Below are 16,609 nucleotides of genomic sequence, written 5' to 3' on the forward strand. Positions count from 1 at the left end.
GTGCCGGGCATTGCGGGTATCTCCATCGCTTATGAGCTGAGAATCGTGGAAAGTGTCATGATGATCCAGGCACGAGATGTCCTGTCAGGAAGTGTGGAAGAAGCGGTGGCCGTCTCGTTAGATGACGGATGAATGAAGATCGAGAACGTGGCTTCGCGGGTGCCCAGAATGCGGCAGAGAGTCACACTTCAGGGTTTAAGCGTGTCGGGAGCATTTGACAATCAATTGGAGATGGCTGCGACTATTGTCGGCAGCAAAAAGATGAGGTCTCGGCGTATATACCTGCTTGCGTCCCACACATAACTGTATTAGTGTCCTCCATTGACTCTAAATACGAGAGAAATTGGTCGCTTCGCCCATGCACGGTTGGCATCCACACAGATGGCGGACACATGGATTCCGCAGCAGACATGGTTGACGCCATGTGTGCCTCTGGAGAAGCTCGCGTGGTTGCTGCGATGCAGTCCATGTGTAGATATTGCATCGCCGTCCGCGTCCTAAGTGGTCAATCGCAGATTGCCCTATCGGAGCGAGGCGGTACAAGTAGGTTAAATTGAAGGGATGCGACGACCAGGGTGGCTGTACGGTGTTCAAGGTATGCGATCGTGAGGTTAGTCGGGAATACCCGCGGTAGATCCGGCGAGCTCGAGACATGCGCTCAGGAACGGGTTACCGAAGTTAGGCCTGTCGACTACCATGAAGTGGGCATGTCTTCAGCCCCTGCACCGTGTTGCATGTATCGGGAAGCACCAGGGGCAACACCATATCTATGTAGTCTCTGGAACAGTGGCAGTGGGTTCGCACACGGGTTCTGGCTGGCAAGCTGGTTGCGATGCTATTGAGAATCTCTCACACCCCCGGGACAGTTTATGTAGCTCAGCCGTAGACAAGTGGCTAGCACCGTGCTATGCTTGCTTCAGCATGCTACCAGCCATTTTAACATGCAAGCAGTCGGAGGAGAAGAACATCAAGTATCTCTCAGAGTTTGTTCGGGTGGAGTCAAGAAGGAAAGCTTGCGAAGGCATGTTGCAGTATATCAAACGAGGGAGGAAAAGCGCATCGATTTAGTGGTCTGTCCGGATTTAAGATGAATTGAAAGGAGCGAAGACAGAAGACCTGGAGTTGGCCAGTCCATAGTAATCAGTTCAGCTGTGATGGGTTTGCGTGCAGTTCCAGGCAGGTCAAATCTATGCGAATAAACAAACTTGCAAAGCGTAAGCAGCGGGCTAGGAAACTATCTAGGCTGCTAGCAAACTTGACGGCGGGTCGCGTGTTCGTCCATGGCTCGACCTTGATATCCGCTCGGCTAGGGATATCCCATGTTGGGCAAGGGTACGAATACGAGCCCCATCGCCCTACAATTGCCCCAATCGGTATACGCAACGAGAATGAGGGCGAAATTTCCCCCAGATATTGCTGGGCTCATCTTATTCGTAGAATTATTTCCCAGCCACGCATGAGCAAGTCGCTCAGGGACCGATTGCGCACCCTCATCTCGTATATCGCGACCGTTCCCAGATCCGTCGGTCGCAATGAATCACATAAAAGCATGGACCGTCCTCTGGGTCATATCTCCAATGCATCCAACGATTTCATTTTTCAGTCTCATTCCGTTGTTGTGACTGCGCGATGGAATTTACCCTCTACTACTACACGCCCTCCGCGGCGGCAGCAGGCATCTTCGTTGTGCTGTTTGGCATCAGCACCATCCTGCACTTCTATCAGTTGGTGCGGACTAGATCATGGTTCATGATTCCCTTTTTTATTGGAGGCATCTGTCAGTCCCACCCCATCACAGCGCAAGGCATACACTGACTTGATCTCACCAGTGGAAACCATCGGATATGTGGGACGTCTGCTCTCGTCGACGCAAAGCCCCAACTACAGCACGGGCGCGTATGCCATGCAGAGTTCTCTGATCCTTATCGCACCCGCCTTCCTCGCTGCCAGCATCTACATGACACTGGGTCGCATAATCTCGATGCTAAAGGCCGAGCCGTACTCGGTCATCAGGCTGAAGTGGCTGACAAAGATCTTCGTGACTGGGGATGTACTCTCGTTCCTGATGCAGGCATCCGGTATGTTTTCTGACCCTTCACCCTCAAGCACCCCGACTAACAAGCCAGGCGCTGGTCTCATGGTCAGTAACTCGGACGATCCCTCTACCGGAGAGCACATCATCATTGGCGGTCTCTTTGTGCAAATTATCTTCTTCGGTTTCTTTATCATCACAGCCGTCGTGTTTCAAACTCGCCTGGGGAAAAACCCGACTGGCACGGCGGTGGAGCTCTCGCAGGTGTGGCGTCGCCACATGGCCGCCCTTTACATCTCCAGTATCCTCATCTTCATCCGGTCCGTGGTCCGTGTGGTGGAGTATCTGCAAGGATACAGTGGGTACTTGATGAAGCATGAGGTCTTCATTTACGTGTTTGATGCCCTGTTGATGTTGGCGGCAATGGAAGTGCTCCAGTTCATCCACCCCAGCCAGATCAACTGCTACCTGGGCCGGGGGAGTGTGTACTCGGAGAAGGTGGTCAAGACATGCAAATTTGTACCGATGTCGACAGAGATGGAGGTGCCATTGGAGGCCTAGCAAGCGAGAAATTGGTGTATGTATGATGAATGATACGAAGTTTTGTTATCTATTGGGGTAGTGATCAGTCCGAGACAACCTCTACTTCATAACGTTAGTATACCGATGCTGGGGCCACTGCATAGGCGCATAGGGCCTCACGAATAACCCGAATCAAAATTCCCAGCACCCGGCTCTCAGAGACCTCACACGCCTGTTTCCGTCCAGAGCATAGAGGGTAAGCACTGTCTCTGGCTGGTCTGAACACCGACCAGGTGTGATAAAGACTGGTAGAGACAAAGACAGATCGCTCCGCTCTCTTGACAAGCTTCCATGGTCGGTGGATAGTCTAAGCCGTCCACGGAGGGTCCGCACCTAGTATTCATGCTAGATGTAGGCAAAGTTTCACGCGACTAGATATTTCTGGCGCAGCTCGGGAACACCGATGACTTCCCACAAGAGTTTCAAGCCATCGTTAAATCTGATGACCCTGTGTCAGGAACCATGCTCACAAGGTAAAATATTGCAATGCAGGTGGATCCATTTTGGCCCCATCCACGCCGCATTTCTGGCCCCATTGACCGAAACATTGCTAGACCTGCAGGTCACCCTCGTTCTTCTGAGTCAGGGGTAGGAACCGAAGGCTCCCTGCCAGTTTGTCTTTCATGTAGGACACTGGGCATTACAGAATATTACGAACCCAAGCCTGTTTCAACGATACAGGACAATGTCCCCAAGGATGACATGCAATGGAATAAGAGGAGCTTCTTCAAGCAATCTGTAACTCAAATTGAATAACCGGCAATAAAGGTGCTTATCTGTGGCAGGATCATAGTGCGATCCAAAAATAGCCAGCCCGACGGCGCTCCAGCAAGCGACGGGCACACATGGCACGTGGGCCGGGGCTACCACAACGGTTGCATCCTGCAAAGTCTAGTCCTGGCTGAACCCTTGATTCTCGTGTCCAAAAGGCTGACAGACAGTATCCATTTTCCTGATTGGGGAATTGCTGTATTCCCGGGCCGGACAAATCGGTCGTCTGGAAAGAGTAGCGCATGATAAGCTTCGCGACAAGGTGTTAGATATCTCGTACGCACGCTTGCCCACTGCCACGGATAGCCATTTCTCCTGCAGAGCTCTGTCATTGAGGACAATCATCAATGCCATGACCATTCGCATACACATACACCCAAAGGGTCTCATCCTGTAAGGGGTTCTCGTCTTCAGACCGTAAATAGGAACTTCCACGATCCCTTCCGGACTAACAGGAAGGCTGGATAGGCCGGGCTGTCGCGGAAATAAAATGGAGGTCGGCGCTATCGTCGATCCGGTTTGCCTATTTGGGATCCTGGGGTTTTGGACCCCATTTCCCCCTCAAGGCTCGTTTCAGAAGGGGAAGGCACGATGCCATGCGGGTTCGTCATATGTTCGGGACTTCCTGCGGTTCTTGACAGCTCGTCCAGGGAGTGGTATAGAAACATGGCTTTAATTGGCCTTCATGATACTCTTCGTTTCCCAAAATGCCATTTATGACAGTTAACCTTGGAGGAAGATTTTGCCACTGAGATATTGTGGAAGGAAATGAACTGGCCTGAAGGAAATAAGCACTAGCAGCGTCGATCAAGTGAGAGTAAAACACCCCTACCTGAGCAAGCATCCGCAGGATCCTGCAGCTCTAGCACGAAGCTTTCGAGCGTTCCACCTGTGGGAAATTCCCTCAGAGAGACTTCCTGGTTTCATGGACGAACTTAGAGGAGCGAGGAGTCAAAACATGACTATATAAGGGATCTTATTTCCTAGTACCCTCCCATGAACCAGTCTAGCAACATCTTGTTCCCTTCTCGTTATCAGATCAATCGGACCGCAACATGAGCACCAAGATTCTCACAAGCCTGGCCCTCGCCGGCCTTGTCTCCACTGCTGTGGCTTGTTCGACTCAGTCCGATGTTGAGATCACCTTCTACGGGTACCCTGACAACGACCCTCCGAGTGCCGATATCGCGTACGACTGTGGGCGGGGCTACACTGCTGGAGGTAGGTCCCTAACCTAGTACAGCCCGCAGATGGTTAATGGTGATAGGTACCGGCACCTACAGCGACCCATTGACATTTGCCTCGGCCCCTGGCGAGTTTGACCAGTGCGAGATTATCTATCTGCCTTATCTTCGCAAATATCTCCGCTTCGAGGATACCTGTGCTCAGTGCAGTACGTCTCTCCACCCGCCATACCCCCCCTTTTACTAACAGTATCAGCCACCGACTACGAGGACGGCAAGCGTCACATCGATATCTGGACCGGATCCAGTACTTCGAATGGCGGCGACAGCCAGATTGACTGCGAGGACGATCTGACGCCCGACAATTCCCAGTCTATTGTCACCGACCCGGCCAGCTCTTACACGGTCAACTGTGCGTTGGCCCAAAACTCATGGACTTAGTTTTGGATAGCTGACAATTGAACTAGCTGGCGAGTTGTTTTCCGACGGAACTTGCCACACCTCTAACACCTACAGCAACGCCGATGCCTCGAGCTATTGCAGCTCCGGTTCGTCCAGCTCTGGCTCCGGCTCCGGATCTTCGTCCTGCGCCTGGGAAGGTCACTGTGCTGGTAAGACCGCGCTTCGCGACCGTGCGCTACGTTACACTAACTCGACGGCTCAGGTGCCTCCTGCTCAGATGAGAACGACTGCTCCGGGGACCTGACCTGCCAGGACGGCAAGTGCGCCTAGTGCTACCATCTGATGGCCATCCGTTGAATAGAAATGTGCCACGTCTACCGTTGGCATCGGCACTGCCTAGTCGAGCCGTCTTGTATTCAGATTTATGAAGTTGTTCGGACGAGTGCATTAATATAGGTTGATGCCGCAATCCCCTGTCCTGGTAGCGCACGGATATGACGGCAAGATCCGAGCCATTGTATACGCCTTGTACAACATAATCATCCCTGGACTGATAGAAAACCCTCAAGGGGGTCCTTCCCGCGGTTGCATGAATCACATGCTACGCCAGCACTGATTCCACGCCCCTCTACTCCTATTCCTCCTCGAGGTGCCCTCCTGTCTGCATGGTGTAGTCCTATTGAAAACCAGACTGGCCTTGAGATACTTATTGCTTTCCTCCCTGATCAGGATTCCGTCACGGGGGCAGTGTATGCCAACACTCCTTCGTTTCCGTAGGCGGGGATGGTGATTGCAACAGCTGTCGCGCATCCACTGACGGTTGCAACCGAAGTGTGCCATCAAGCAACCCGTCAATATCGGGTGCAACATGTTAGACGCCGAAATTCAACAGGCCGTGGCATGCTAACGGACGCCCGTGGTCAATCAGCCCACTCCTCGCAAAGCGTGATGCTGCGGGTGATGCTACCACTCGTGGGTCGACCTATATGTAAGTCCCCCATGGCAGGAGCAGCGTGGGCCACATCTCCGGCGGATATAGATATGCTCCTCTAGCCACAGAGAAGCATAGTCCCCTGCCTCTACACAATTTGGAACTCGTCATCATGTTCTTGCTGTCCTTTTCAATGTATATTTCCTGCCTGCTACTTCTCGGGGCCTTTTCTGGCGCCAGTTGTTCCCATGCCACCCACACCTCGGCTCAGACCTGCGACATCGAGGTGATTCGACGAGACGTATGCATCATCGGCGGCGGTTCCTCGGGCACATATGCGGCCATGGCTCTTCGGCAACTCAACCAAAGTGTGGTGGTGGTGGAAAAGAGCGGCCGTCTGGGCGGCCACACCGTCACCTACATCGACCCGACGACTGACACACCGGTCGACTTTGGGGTCACCCTGTTTGAAGATTCTCCCGAGACAGTGGACTTCTTCACCCAGCTCGACGTACCTGTCACCAAGGTCGTCCCCGGTCGTGTTCAAACCGTACGACTGGATTTTCGCACGGGCGAACTTGTGGATCCGTATCCAGGAAATATAACCGAGGCATTGGGGCGATACGCACAGATTCTTCAACAGTACCCCTACCTTGCTGCGGGCTGGAATCTGCCAGATGAGGTGCCGGAGGATCTGGTGATGCCGTTTAGCGAGTTTGTGGAGAAATACGATCTGGGCGCTGCCATCGAACTCATCAGCATCTACAGCCAGGGTGTGCGGTATTGGCTGGACTACCCCTCCGTCTATATGATGAAATTCGTGTCGGAGGCCATGCTCAATGCCATGCAGACGGGATTCCTCTCCACGGCCCGGCATAACAACGGCGAGGTGTTCGAAGCGGCGCTGGCGGAGCTCGGAGAGGATGTGCTGCTCGATAGCGTGGTGGTGAACGCGTCTCGGTCGGATGATGAGACGCACTGGCTGACGGTGCAGTCGGCCGATGGGGAGATTACCGTGATCGAGGCAGATGCGACGATTCTAGCGGTTCCTCCAGTGGGACCGGTGTTGGAAGGGCTGGATGTGGATGAACCCGAGTCGCTGCTCTTCGAGGAATTCATCTACGGGCATTACTATGCGGGCTTGGTGCGGGTCGACGGATACCCCGACGGGCTGCAGATCATCAATCGCGGGGCTGACACCCCCTACACGCTGCCTTCGCTGCCGTGTACCTTTATGATCTATCCCACGGCGGTCCCGGACATTGTGATGGTGAGTTATGGCAGCGAGGAGCCGATGTCGGAGGCGGACGTGAAGGCGGCCATCGTGGAAGACATCCTGGGGCTGGGCGACGCTGGATATGATGTGAGCGACCCAGAATTTCTCGCCTTTGCCGACCACTCGCCCTTTGAGATGTCGGTTAGCGGGGAGGCTATCCAGGCGGGCTTCTACGACTATCTGAATGCGCTACAGGGCTACCGCAACACATACTATGTGGGGGCGACGTTTGAATACCCGGGGTCATCGGCCATCTGGCGGGGAGTGGATCAGCTGCTGCCATCCATCATCGAGGGGTTGGCGAGGAAGTCGTAGGAGGATTCACCGGAGAGAGTGTAGCTATAGGACCGGCAATTGGACTGCGATCTTGATGCATTCACTCCCGAGAGTCAAATAAATGGGCGATAACGTATCGAGCGGTGAACGGGCGATAGGGCTCAGCCGCCCATTGGCCCGCCGGCCGGTTGCATCGCCGTGCTATCGGCCGCGATAAAGCGGGGTTGATAACTTGATATGCCATGATAGCGGCCTCGTAGCGGTGGCCTTTTAAGTGCGCGCGTAGACCCTTTCCCCATCCCTCTATCCAGTCCCCTCAACTCCATTTCTGTCATGGCCACTGTCGCAAGTTCTGCCTCGGCCCCGGAAATGGACCCGGTGGACCCCGCGCGGGTGTTACGCAAGGTGGACCGGCGTCTGCTCCCGCTGCTCTTCTTCACGTATCTTCTCAACTTTATGGACAAGACCATTCTCTCCAGTGCGTCGGTGTTTGGCTTGATCGAGGATACGGTGGGTGGATTCGCCCTTTCACCTGACATATTTGGCTAACTGATGCATAGCATCTGGTCGGCCAGCAATACAGCTGGGTGTCCAGCATCTTCTACTTTGGATATTTCTTCTGGGAATGGGTGCGACTGACTCGTCTTCCCCTCGATACATGGACTGACCCTAACCCGCTAGCCCACCAATTTGCTCATTCCCCGCCTCCCCGTCGCCAAATACCTCGCCATCAATACCCTCTTCTGGGGCGCGGTGGTCGCTCTTACGGCCGCCTGCACCAATTATGGTGGTCTGTTAGCAGTGCGGTTCCTACTCGGCGTGGCTGAAGCCACCATCACGCCCGCCTTCATGTTCATCACGACAACGTGGTACACCCGTGACGAGATCCCCTTCCGCACGGGAGTGTGGTTTTCGGGCAACTCCGTCGGTGGCCTGGTCGCCAGTCTCTTGGCCTATGGGATCGGACACATCGATCATCCACTGAGTCCCTGGAAGTGGATGTTCATCATCTTGGGCGTCACCACTTTTCTGTGGGGATTTGTCCTCTGGGCTTTCCTCCCGGATAGTATCTCGAGCGCCAAATTCCTCACCCTCGAGGAACGCGACTTCATGGCCCACCGCGCCATGGTCGCGGGAACAGGTCGGACGGAGAAAACCACCTGGAAATGGTCGCAATTCGTGGAATGTCTCTGCGACCCCAAGACGTGGCACCTGTTCACCCTGGCCGTGCTGACCCAGATTCCGAACGGGGGCACGCAGAATTTCGGCAACCTGGTCATCAAGTCGTTTGGCTTCACCTCCCTGCAATCCACTCTGATTGTGATTCCCGCTAGTGTGATCAGCGCCGGCACCATTGCCCTGACGGGCTGGCTGGCCAGTAAATCCCGGCAGATGAATTGCATCCTGATTGTGTGTATCGTGGCGATTTCCATCACGGGGAGTGCCATCATCTATGCGCGGGCGCACCATGTCCCCCTGGGCGCCCAGCTGTTCGGTTACTTTTTGTTGTCGACCGGCCCGGGCGCACTCCCGCTCATCATGTCCCTGTTGCAGGCCAATTACCGCGGTGTCACTAAGAAGATGACCATCACGACTCTGATGTTTGTGGCGTATTGTGCGGGTAACATTGCCGGGCCCCAGTTCTTCAAGTCCAGTGAGGCTCCGTTGTATGAGACGTCCTTCCGGGCCATCCTGATCTGCTACATCATTTCAGCCGCGCTGGCCGTGACCCTACGGTGCTATTTGCAATGGTTCAATGCCAAGCGCGATCGCGAGGAGGGCGTCCAGGGTCACGCCGGGCTGGCGGGGGCGGTTGGAGGCAAGATCGTGGAGGAGCGCCCGGACGGCGCGGAGGTGTCGGTGCTGGTGCAGTCGGTGGAATTGCAAGCCGAGGACTATGAGGATGCGACCGACTGGAAGACCGTGGGCTTTCGCTATCGTCTATAGCCCGATGGTGATTGCCCTATCTCTCTCCAGATGTGGACGAATGCTCCTTCTCGACCTCACTCTTTCCTGTCTCGTCCGCTGGCTCTCCCTCCGCTCTTCTGCCTCCTCGTCTCTGATCTCCTTGCCGTGACTTCTCTTCACCATGTCTCATATCATATATCCCATCCATATTGATACCTGTGCCGCACGAAATGACGACCGCAGAAATCATCGAAGCACCGCTCAGTTATCGCCCCCTTTCCGGACTTCCGGCGGTGTATCACCGCATTCCCTGGACCAACGCCGAAGACCTGACCACCTTCCTGTTCAATGTTTCGACGTTCACCTGCAGGCATGGACGTATCATCCGGGTCGACAACCTCACTGCCGAAGGCCGCGAATTCATCGCGAGCAACGCCCTGCCGCACCAGTATTCGTTCGTGTTCCATGGCACCAGCGCGGTGATCCGGATGCTCAGCGAGGAGTGCCACCGGGTCGCCCGGCAGATCTTCAGCGAGTTGATTCGCCAGCCGTTGCAGGCCCCGTCGGTACAGGTGCTCGGGGGCATCTTCTCGGAATCCTGTGCGCGCCCGACGCCAGAGACCACGAACAAGCCGGACCGGTGCTACTACCCCGCCGATCGCCTCTACGGCCGGGAGAAATTGATGTGGCCGAGCCTGGTGATGGAAGTTGGGACTGAGGGATGGTTAGACCTGCTGCGCAGCGATCTGGGCTGGTGGTTCGAACACTCCCGAGGCTGGACCCAGACGGTGCTGCTCTTGCTCGTCGACTCGACCCAGCAAAGCGTGTATCTCGAGCAGTGGTATCTCGGCAACCGGCCCAAGCCATTACTTGTGTCAAGAAAGACCATCCGGTGCACTCAAACAGACGGCCCGGATCTCTTCTTCGAAACTGTGAAGCTGATGGATCTGACCCCGCCCGAGTTGCCGTGGTTTTTTGTCGAGTGGAAGGATCAACTGGCTAGTGTAAAGCGGGGTTTTTTGTTGGAGTGATGTCTGATGCATCATCGGGGATGGTTGTCACTTGTGGTTGTTAGTTTCTAGATAGATATAAATATTGCGATCGGGTGGTTACCTGGGCTCGTTACCGAATGCACGAGTTGCTTTACTTATGATACAAGTATACCTACTCTGTAGCTTATCTCTGCACTTCCCGTGTCTGTATGCCACTGTATCCGAGGAATGCCACCGGGTGCGGAGATGATCGGCGGTCACACCCGTGTGCAGTCGGCATTTCCATCTGTCACTGCAGCACTGGACTGAGCAGTACGGCTTGGCAGCTGATTCTTGGCCTTGTTGACGAGGATCTGCGGCACCTGCAAACAACCGATCGGTGCCCGGTTTGTGGACATATCAGGGTGACATGGCGAGCAGGCTCCTACTTAACCATGGCGGTTCTCTGTCCCTGTAGTTAGTATTTCCTGGAGCATCGCATTCGCCATGCTCGTACTCAAGTCGTGGCTGCTGGCAGCCCTCGTTGCAGGTGCTGTTCCGGCACTCCCGCAGGATAGCATCTCCAGTGTGGTCAAGCGTGGCATCGAATACACCGTCTTTAACCATGCGGCCACTGGAGCGACCCTGGAAATCGTGGCAAACTCAGGAATCTGTGAGACTACTCCAGGCGTCAACCAGTATTCCGGATATCTCTCCGTGGGAGAGGACATGAACATGTTCTTCTGGTATGTCTATAGCAACCTTTGGAATCCATCTCAATTCTCACACCCATCAACAGGTTCTTCGAATCCCGCTACGAACCCCACACAGCCCCTCTAACTGCCTGGTTCAACGGCGGCCCAGGCTGCTCATCTATGATCGGTCTCTTCCAAGAACACGGCCCCTGTCACTTCGTCGACAACGAGACCACCCCGTCTATCAACCCCTACAGCTGGAACACCCACTCCAACATGCTCTACATCGACCAGCCCATCGGCGTGGGCTTCTCCTACGGCAACGACCCAGTCAACAGCACCGTCACCGCTGCCCCCTTCGTCTGGAAACTTCTGCAAGCGTTCTATGCCCACTTTCCCGAATACGAAAGTCGCGAATTCAACCTCTTCACTGAGGTATCCCTCCCTTCCCCCACCAACCAACCCTAGTATACTAAAAGCATCAGTCCTACGGCGGCCACTACGGCCCCGAATTCGCGCACTACATCCAACAACAAAACGCCGCTATCGCCACCGGCAGTGTTATCGGCGAACCCATCAACCTCGTCTCCCTCGGCATCAACAACGGATGGTTCGACTCCTCCATCCAGGAGAAATCCTACATCACCTACGCCCTGGAGAACCCTTACCGTCCTCTCATCAACGCTTCCGCAGCCGCGAAATACACCCACGACTACGAAACGATCTGCGCCCCGGCCCTCCAAAACTGCAGTACCCTGACTACAGCTGACGCCTGCCGTACCGCGGCGGATACCTGCGCGGATATCATCGAGGATCCGATTCTCAGTACAGGGGACTGGAACGTGTACGATATTCGTCGGCCCGCGGATGATCCCTTCCCGCCGGAGACGTATGTGGATTATCTTCGGGATGAAGCGGTTATGAAGGCCATCGGGGCGAGATCGAGTTATGTGGAGTGTCCGGATGAGCCGTATGTTAAGTTTGCGGAGACGGGTGATCGTATTTCCTCCCCCAGATCCCTTTTATGTATGTGATCTCGATACTAACGATGAAAGTCTCTCGATCCCTTTTATCTACCCTATCCACCGTAATCCAATCCGGACTCCAAGTATTGATCTGGGCGGGCGATGCCGATTGGATCTGTAACTGGGTCGGCGTGCACGATGTCGCGAATGCGGTGGAATTTCCGGGTCAGAAGGCGTTTCAGCATACCCCGTTGCAGCCGTACGAGGTGGATGGGGTGCCACGCGGGATGGTGAAATCGGTGGGGAACTTCTCCTTCCTGAGGGTGTTTGAGGCGGGCCATGAGGTGCCGTATTATCGTGAGTGCATTCCTTTCTTGTTTTATTGCTCGGGGGCTGGTTTGGGGGGGGGTCGCTGACTGGTGAGTGTAGAGCCGAAGACGGCATTACAGGTATTCGGACAAATTATTCGAGGGGAGGGGGTATATTCGACGTGAATCGTGGGCTTGATGGATGGTTCAGGTGGGGAGTGAGATTGGGATGTCAATTATATGTCAGACATGCTAGCTTTATGATTTCACTATGAGATAATAGATTGTCAAGTGATATTTGGGATAGTCTCTCTCATGGCAATGGCGCCGCATAGGATCACGGTGGAAGATAACCTCGCTTGTTCTCCTGCGCAGGTGTTGTCCAATAGTCCATGCGATATGGTTGTGACAATGACCTAGAGCTATCCATCATTGCCTGGTGATGCTAAACGGCCACAACTGATCAGTCCAAAAGCGACAAGACTCTAACATACTATTGAGTATCGATCTAGATCCAATTAATGCTTCAGCCTAGTGCCCTTGCGGCAGGATTCAATATGAACAGGACCATAGTCTCCAAGACATGCAAGGTAAACTCACCCTCCAGGCAACCAGAATATCGACCAGTCAGGATCATCCCGGAGAAGGCACACGGAAGGGAGACATTCCGCGTTACGATGAGGAGTCTTGGCCCGCTGATAAGCAAATGTTATTAGTACCTGAGATTGCTATAAAATGTCTGTTCGTGAATCGTTATGTGTCAAGTTGCTCCATCCACTCCAATCATTATTTGGACCCCCTCTGTCCGGGGCATCCTGATTCTGGTGGTGCTCTTCTTCAGTCCTATTCGTCCCATCTTCCTCGTATGCTTCGTGCCCTTGCTTATGTTCTCGTCGTATTTAATGAATCCCGTTGGCCTCTGGTTGTGCACCGTCCGTCTGGTCAGCAGCGGAACGCTCTGCCTCCGATCGAACGCGCACCGGCTTGGGCCACACCAAACACGGCAGCCAGCTCTTCAGCGACCGTTGGAAAAGCACCTCGATCGGCTCCCGGTTGAGAATCTCCGGGGCATCGCTCAACGCCCGTCGGATATTCTCCCGTCCGTACTCGGCCATGTTCTCATACACCTCCCACCGGGTCTTTTCGCCGAACACCTTCTCGCGTAACATGGGGGTCAGCGGGTGTAGGGGATCATCGAGTCGCTCTGACAGCGAATTCACCCATTGCTCGTATGGGACGCCTTCCATTTGGTACGGCGACATTTGATTCAACAGATCGAAGGTAGTGTTGATGTCGATGGCGTTGGCCAGGTCGGGCTGCACCAGATTGTATCCGTGCCCGAGGTTGTCGTGCGACAGGGAGACGTGGAGGATGGCGTCCACGACATAGTCGACCGGAATGAATTCTTTCCGCTGATCGGGCAGCACCGGGTACAACCCCATGTCCATGCAGCTGGTGAAAAGTCGGGAGATAAAGTCGTCAGGATTACAGATGCCCGACTTGCTGTGGCCCAGGACGAATCCCGGGCGGTAGATGGCAACCGGGAAGCCATTGTCAATCGCATTCCAGACAATTGCCTCGGCCACGTACTGACTCTGAGCATACCCGGTATCAGAGGGCAGGGCAGCGAGATGGGGAGCCGGGCGCTCGTCCTCCAGCAGCAGCTTTGCGCCCGTGACATGTCCGGTGGGCCCGTAGGCGGCGATCGTGGAGGAGTAGTGCATGGCCTTGATTCGGCAGTGGGTGGAAAACTCAAGCATGTTCAGGGTTCCGATCGTATTCTCCTGCCGGTGAGAGGAGTACGGGGCTACGTAGCTGACTTTGGCTCCGAGATGGAAAATGACACTGGCCCAGGTAGCAAAGTAGTCGTATTGCTCCGGAGACAGACCCAGCTTGGGCTGCCCAAAGTTGCCAGGCACGGCAATCACCTTGTCCATGTCGGCAGAGAGACAGTATTTCTCGAGACACTTCTCGAGTCGGCGCCGGGCAGCGGACTGGTCTTCAGCCCGCACAAGACAGGCAACCTTCTTCACATCTGGCCGCTTCACCAGAGTCGCCAGGAGGAACACTCCGACGAAGCCTGTCGCACCAGTCAGGAAGATTCGACCTTCGTTCTTATCCGGCCAGTGCGGGATGACGCCCCCCATGGGCCGCAGATGCTCGGCGAGCTTTGAGTCCTGCAGCCAGACATCTTGTTCGGCTTGGATAGTGGAGTCGTCCCCGTTCACCTGGATGTTGGTGACCAATTGGGTCAGTTTCTCAAAGCTGGTATTCTCGTAAAGCATTTGAGCTCGTAGTGAAATCCCAAAGGTCTGTTTAATGCGGGCGATCATCGTGGCGGCAATCAAGGAGGTCCCGCCCATGACCACAAAGTCGTCTGTTGGCCGCAGATGCTCCACCGTGAGACCGAATACATCAATCCAAATGTATTCCAGCTTAGCCGCCACTCTGCCAGCGTTGGCATTGCCATTCACTCCATTAGCCCGCGACCGCTTGAGCTTCTGGTGGTACTGGTCCTCCAAAGCCCTCCGGTCGACCTTGCCGGTAGATCGAAGGGGCAGGACGTCAATCAGTTCCAGCCGTGGCACCATCAAATGCGGCGCCTGCTCCATGTAGGTTTTCATGATGGCGCCCTCGGCCACCCCAGGCGCAGACGGGATGCAGTAGGCAAGCAGGAACTGCCCCCGGTCAACCTCCTCCGGGGTGATCTTGACCACCACAGCCGCACTGACCAAACCGGTGCCGACGAGAGCCGACTCCAACGCCTCCAGCTCCACTCGCTGGCCGCGGATTTTGATCTGGTTGTCCTTTCGTCCGAGGTAGTAGTAAATGCCATTGTCATCCATGCGCATCAGGTCTCCCGTCCGGTACATGTGCTTGGGCCCGCGCTCCACCTTCCGACGCATCTGCGGCATGTACAAAAAGCTCTTGGCCGTCTTCTCGGGGTCTCCGATATATCCTCCCGCAACCCCGACGCCGGACACGAGAAGCTCACCCACCTCTCCCGGCTGCACCGGCCCCAGGTGGTCATCCACCAAGAACACCTCCACATTACCAAACGGCTTTCCCACGGGAATCTCCCCTCGGCGTGCTTCCTCTTCCGAGACGTCGTGCCACAGAACATATACACTGGCCTCCGTCGGACCGTATCCGTTGATGATTCGTCCTGGTGCCCCCGCGTCAAAGATGGATTGGATCGTCTGGCAGTTGATGGCCTCGCCTCCGGTGATCAGAGTGTCCAGCGTCGAGAAGGCATCCGGGCAGGCATATGCTGTGACTGTGAGTAGAGAGGTCGTGAGTTGCAGCACGTTCAGTTCTTTCTCCTTAACAAAGGTGCTGAGCGCCGTAGGATCAAGCACCGTCTCCATCGGAACCACCACCATCGTGGCCCCGCGCAGCAGCGGCCCCCAGATCTCCACCAGGGAGGTATCAAAGATGATATTGGACCCGTGGCCGACTCGCTGTCCTTTTCGAATCAGCTCCGCGGGATCGAGGACCAGATTGATCATTCCCTCCGCAAAGGCTTCGACCGCCTTGGGCTTGCCGGTCGTGCCGGAGGTGTGGAATACATGAGAGCACGTCTGCGGCCCGTTCTGGCTCGGGGAAATCTTGGCCTGAAAGTTATCCGGGATGGCCCGGTGGTCAACGACGAGGTGCTTGAAGCCAGGCAGTCGATGTTGCTGGACCATGTCGGTAATGACCAGCGTGGAGCCCAGGTTGTGCAGCATGTCCTTCAACATCTCGTCTGGGAGCTTGTTGTCCAGCGGAACACACGCCCTGCCGGAGTAGATCACACCGGCTTGTGACAACACATGGTTCATGCTCCGCGGGATAATGATTCCCACGGGCGAAGGGTCTTCATGGTTGAGGCAGTCAATCTGGTTGGCAACAAAGAGTGCTTTGTCGTGGAGGTCGCCATATGTCAACTCATGTTGCCCCTCTTCGATGGCGACGGCGCTGCCGCGGACTGTGGCTTGTTGGTGGAGGAGGCCCGCGAGACCCAGCCCGCTGTGACACACATCCTCCTTGATTTCTGAGATAATCAATGACGGAGACATGGTAGAATAGGAGGTAACGCCGGAAGAAATTTTGAACTCGGCTAGTGGAGGAGGTATGGTTTGCCAGTCCCAATTGCCCGGCAGTCTCTCTTCAAATAGTTCTCTCTCCGGATCGTGACTCCTCAGGCCTCGATACCCAAATCGCGCAACGCTTGCCTTCTGTCACTCGATGCGAAGCCTTCGACCACACACATACCAAGGACAACTCCCCGGTGCGGTTGCATTATTCCAGACGTTCTGTCGGCCGGGC

General features: G+C 55.1%; 7 protein-coding genes across 7 annotated transcripts; 6 read left to right on the forward strand and 1 right to left on the reverse strand.

Annotated features, from left to right (window-relative positions):
- Window positions 1-1,629: 1,629 nt before the first annotated feature.
- On the forward strand, window positions 1,630-2,593 carry BO80DRAFT_418082 (RTA1 domain-containing protein; the record flags this gene model as incomplete). The annotated part of the gene is made up of 3 exons (XM_025718248.1): window positions 1,630-1,777; window positions 1,830-2,078; window positions 2,127-2,593. 3 exons carry the CDS (start codon window positions 1,630-1,632, stop codon window positions 2,591-2,593), a joined length of 864 nt encoding a protein of 287 aa, XP_025570153.1.
- Window positions 2,594-4,355: 1,762 nt separating this feature from the next.
- On the forward strand, window positions 4,356-5,417 carry BO80DRAFT_393094 (uncharacterized protein). The gene is made up of 5 exons (XM_025717243.1): window positions 4,356-4,606; window positions 4,653-4,778; window positions 4,826-4,981; window positions 5,037-5,180; window positions 5,234-5,417. The coding sequence occupies exons 1-5, from the start codon at window positions 4,441-4,443 to the stop codon at window positions 5,299-5,301; spliced, it is 660 nt and encodes a 219-aa protein (XP_025570154.1). The 5' UTR covers window positions 4,356-4,440; the 3' UTR covers window positions 5,302-5,417.
- A 588-nt stretch (window positions 5,418-6,005) lies between these two features.
- On the forward strand, window positions 6,006-7,518 carry BO80DRAFT_429561 (amine oxidase, flavin-containing superfamily). Its single transcript, XM_025720495.1, has one exon. The coding sequence runs from the start codon at window positions 6,075-6,077 to the stop codon at window positions 7,491-7,493; it is 1,419 nt and encodes a 472-aa protein (XP_025570155.1). The 5' UTR covers window positions 6,006-6,074; the 3' UTR covers window positions 7,494-7,518.
- Window positions 7,519-7,787: 269 nt separating this feature from the next.
- Window positions 7,788-9,401, forward strand: BO80DRAFT_459458 (allantoate permease; the record flags this gene model as incomplete). Its single annotated transcript, XM_025722345.1, has 3 exons — window positions 7,788-7,964; window positions 8,015-8,083; window positions 8,136-9,401. 3 exons carry the CDS (start codon window positions 7,788-7,790, stop codon window positions 9,399-9,401), a joined length of 1,512 nt encoding a protein of 503 aa, XP_025570156.1.
- Window positions 9,402-10,028: 627 nt separating this feature from the next.
- On the forward strand, window positions 10,029-10,408 carry BO80DRAFT_429563 (uncharacterized protein). Its single transcript, XM_025720496.1, has one exon. The coding sequence runs from the start codon at window positions 10,064-10,066 to the stop codon at window positions 10,391-10,393; it is 330 nt and encodes a 109-aa protein (XP_025570157.1). The 5' UTR covers window positions 10,029-10,063; the 3' UTR covers window positions 10,394-10,408.
- A 316-nt stretch (window positions 10,409-10,724) lies between these two features.
- Window positions 10,725-12,599, forward strand: cp6 (putative carboxypeptidase S1). Its single transcript, XM_025720497.1, has 5 exons — window positions 10,725-11,079; window positions 11,133-11,463; window positions 11,514-12,027; window positions 12,084-12,350; window positions 12,423-12,599. Exons 1-5 carry the CDS (start codon window positions 10,841-10,843, stop codon window positions 12,485-12,487), a joined length of 1,416 nt encoding a protein of 471 aa, XP_025570158.1. The 5' UTR covers window positions 10,725-10,840; the 3' UTR covers window positions 12,488-12,599.
- Window positions 12,600-12,727: 128 nt separating this feature from the next.
- Window positions 12,728-16,471, reverse strand: BO80DRAFT_247282 (non-ribosomal peptide synthetase). The gene has a single exon (XM_025714602.1). It carries the CDS (start codon window positions 16,357-16,359, stop codon window positions 13,201-13,203), a length of 3,159 nt encoding a protein of 1,052 aa, XP_025570159.1. The 5' UTR covers window positions 16,360-16,471; the 3' UTR covers window positions 12,728-13,200.
- Window positions 16,472-16,609: the final 138 nt, after the last annotated feature.

Source organism: Aspergillus ibericus (genome assembly GCF_003184845.1).
Source record: "Aspergillus ibericus CBS 121593 unplaced genomic scaffold BO80scaffold_66, whole genome shotgun sequence".
Taxonomy (NCBI): domain Eukaryota; kingdom Fungi; phylum Ascomycota; class Eurotiomycetes; order Eurotiales; family Aspergillaceae; genus Aspergillus; species Aspergillus ibericus.

Excerpts from the sequence above, each read along its gene's own strand:
- BO80DRAFT_247282 (XM_025714602.1), bottom strand. The coding sequence starts at position 16,359 with ATGTCTCCGTCATTGATTATCTCAGAAATCAAGGAGGATGTGTGTCAC.
- cp6 (XM_025720497.1), top strand. The coding sequence starts at position 10,841 with ATGCTCGTACTCAAGTCGTGGCTGCTGGCAGCCCTCGTTGCAGGTGCT. Across the intron at positions 11,080-11,132 it reads GACATGAACATGTTCTTCTG|GTTCTTCGAATCCCGCTACG; the intron begins GTATGTCTATAG and ends ACCCATCAACAG. Across the intron at positions 12,028-12,083 it reads GTTTGCGGAGACGGGTGATC|TCTCTCGATCCCTTTTATCT; the intron begins GTATTTCCTCCC and ends TAACGATGAAAG.
- BO80DRAFT_429563 (XM_025720496.1), top strand. The coding sequence starts at position 10,064 with ATGGAAGTTGGGACTGAGGGATGGTTAGACCTGCTGCGCAGCGATCTG.
- BO80DRAFT_393094 (XM_025717243.1), top strand. The coding sequence starts at position 4,441 with ATGAGCACCAAGATTCTCACAAGCCTGGCCCTCGCCGGCCTTGTCTCC. Across the intron at positions 4,779-4,825 it reads GGATACCTGTGCTCAGTGCA|CCACCGACTACGAGGACGGC; the intron begins GTACGTCTCTCC and ends TAACAGTATCAG. Across the intron at positions 4,982-5,036 it reads CAGCTCTTACACGGTCAACT|CTGGCGAGTTGTTTTCCGAC; the intron begins GTGCGTTGGCCC and ends CAATTGAACTAG.
- BO80DRAFT_429561 (XM_025720495.1), top strand. The coding sequence starts at position 6,075 with ATGTTCTTGCTGTCCTTTTCAATGTATATTTCCTGCCTGCTACTTCTC.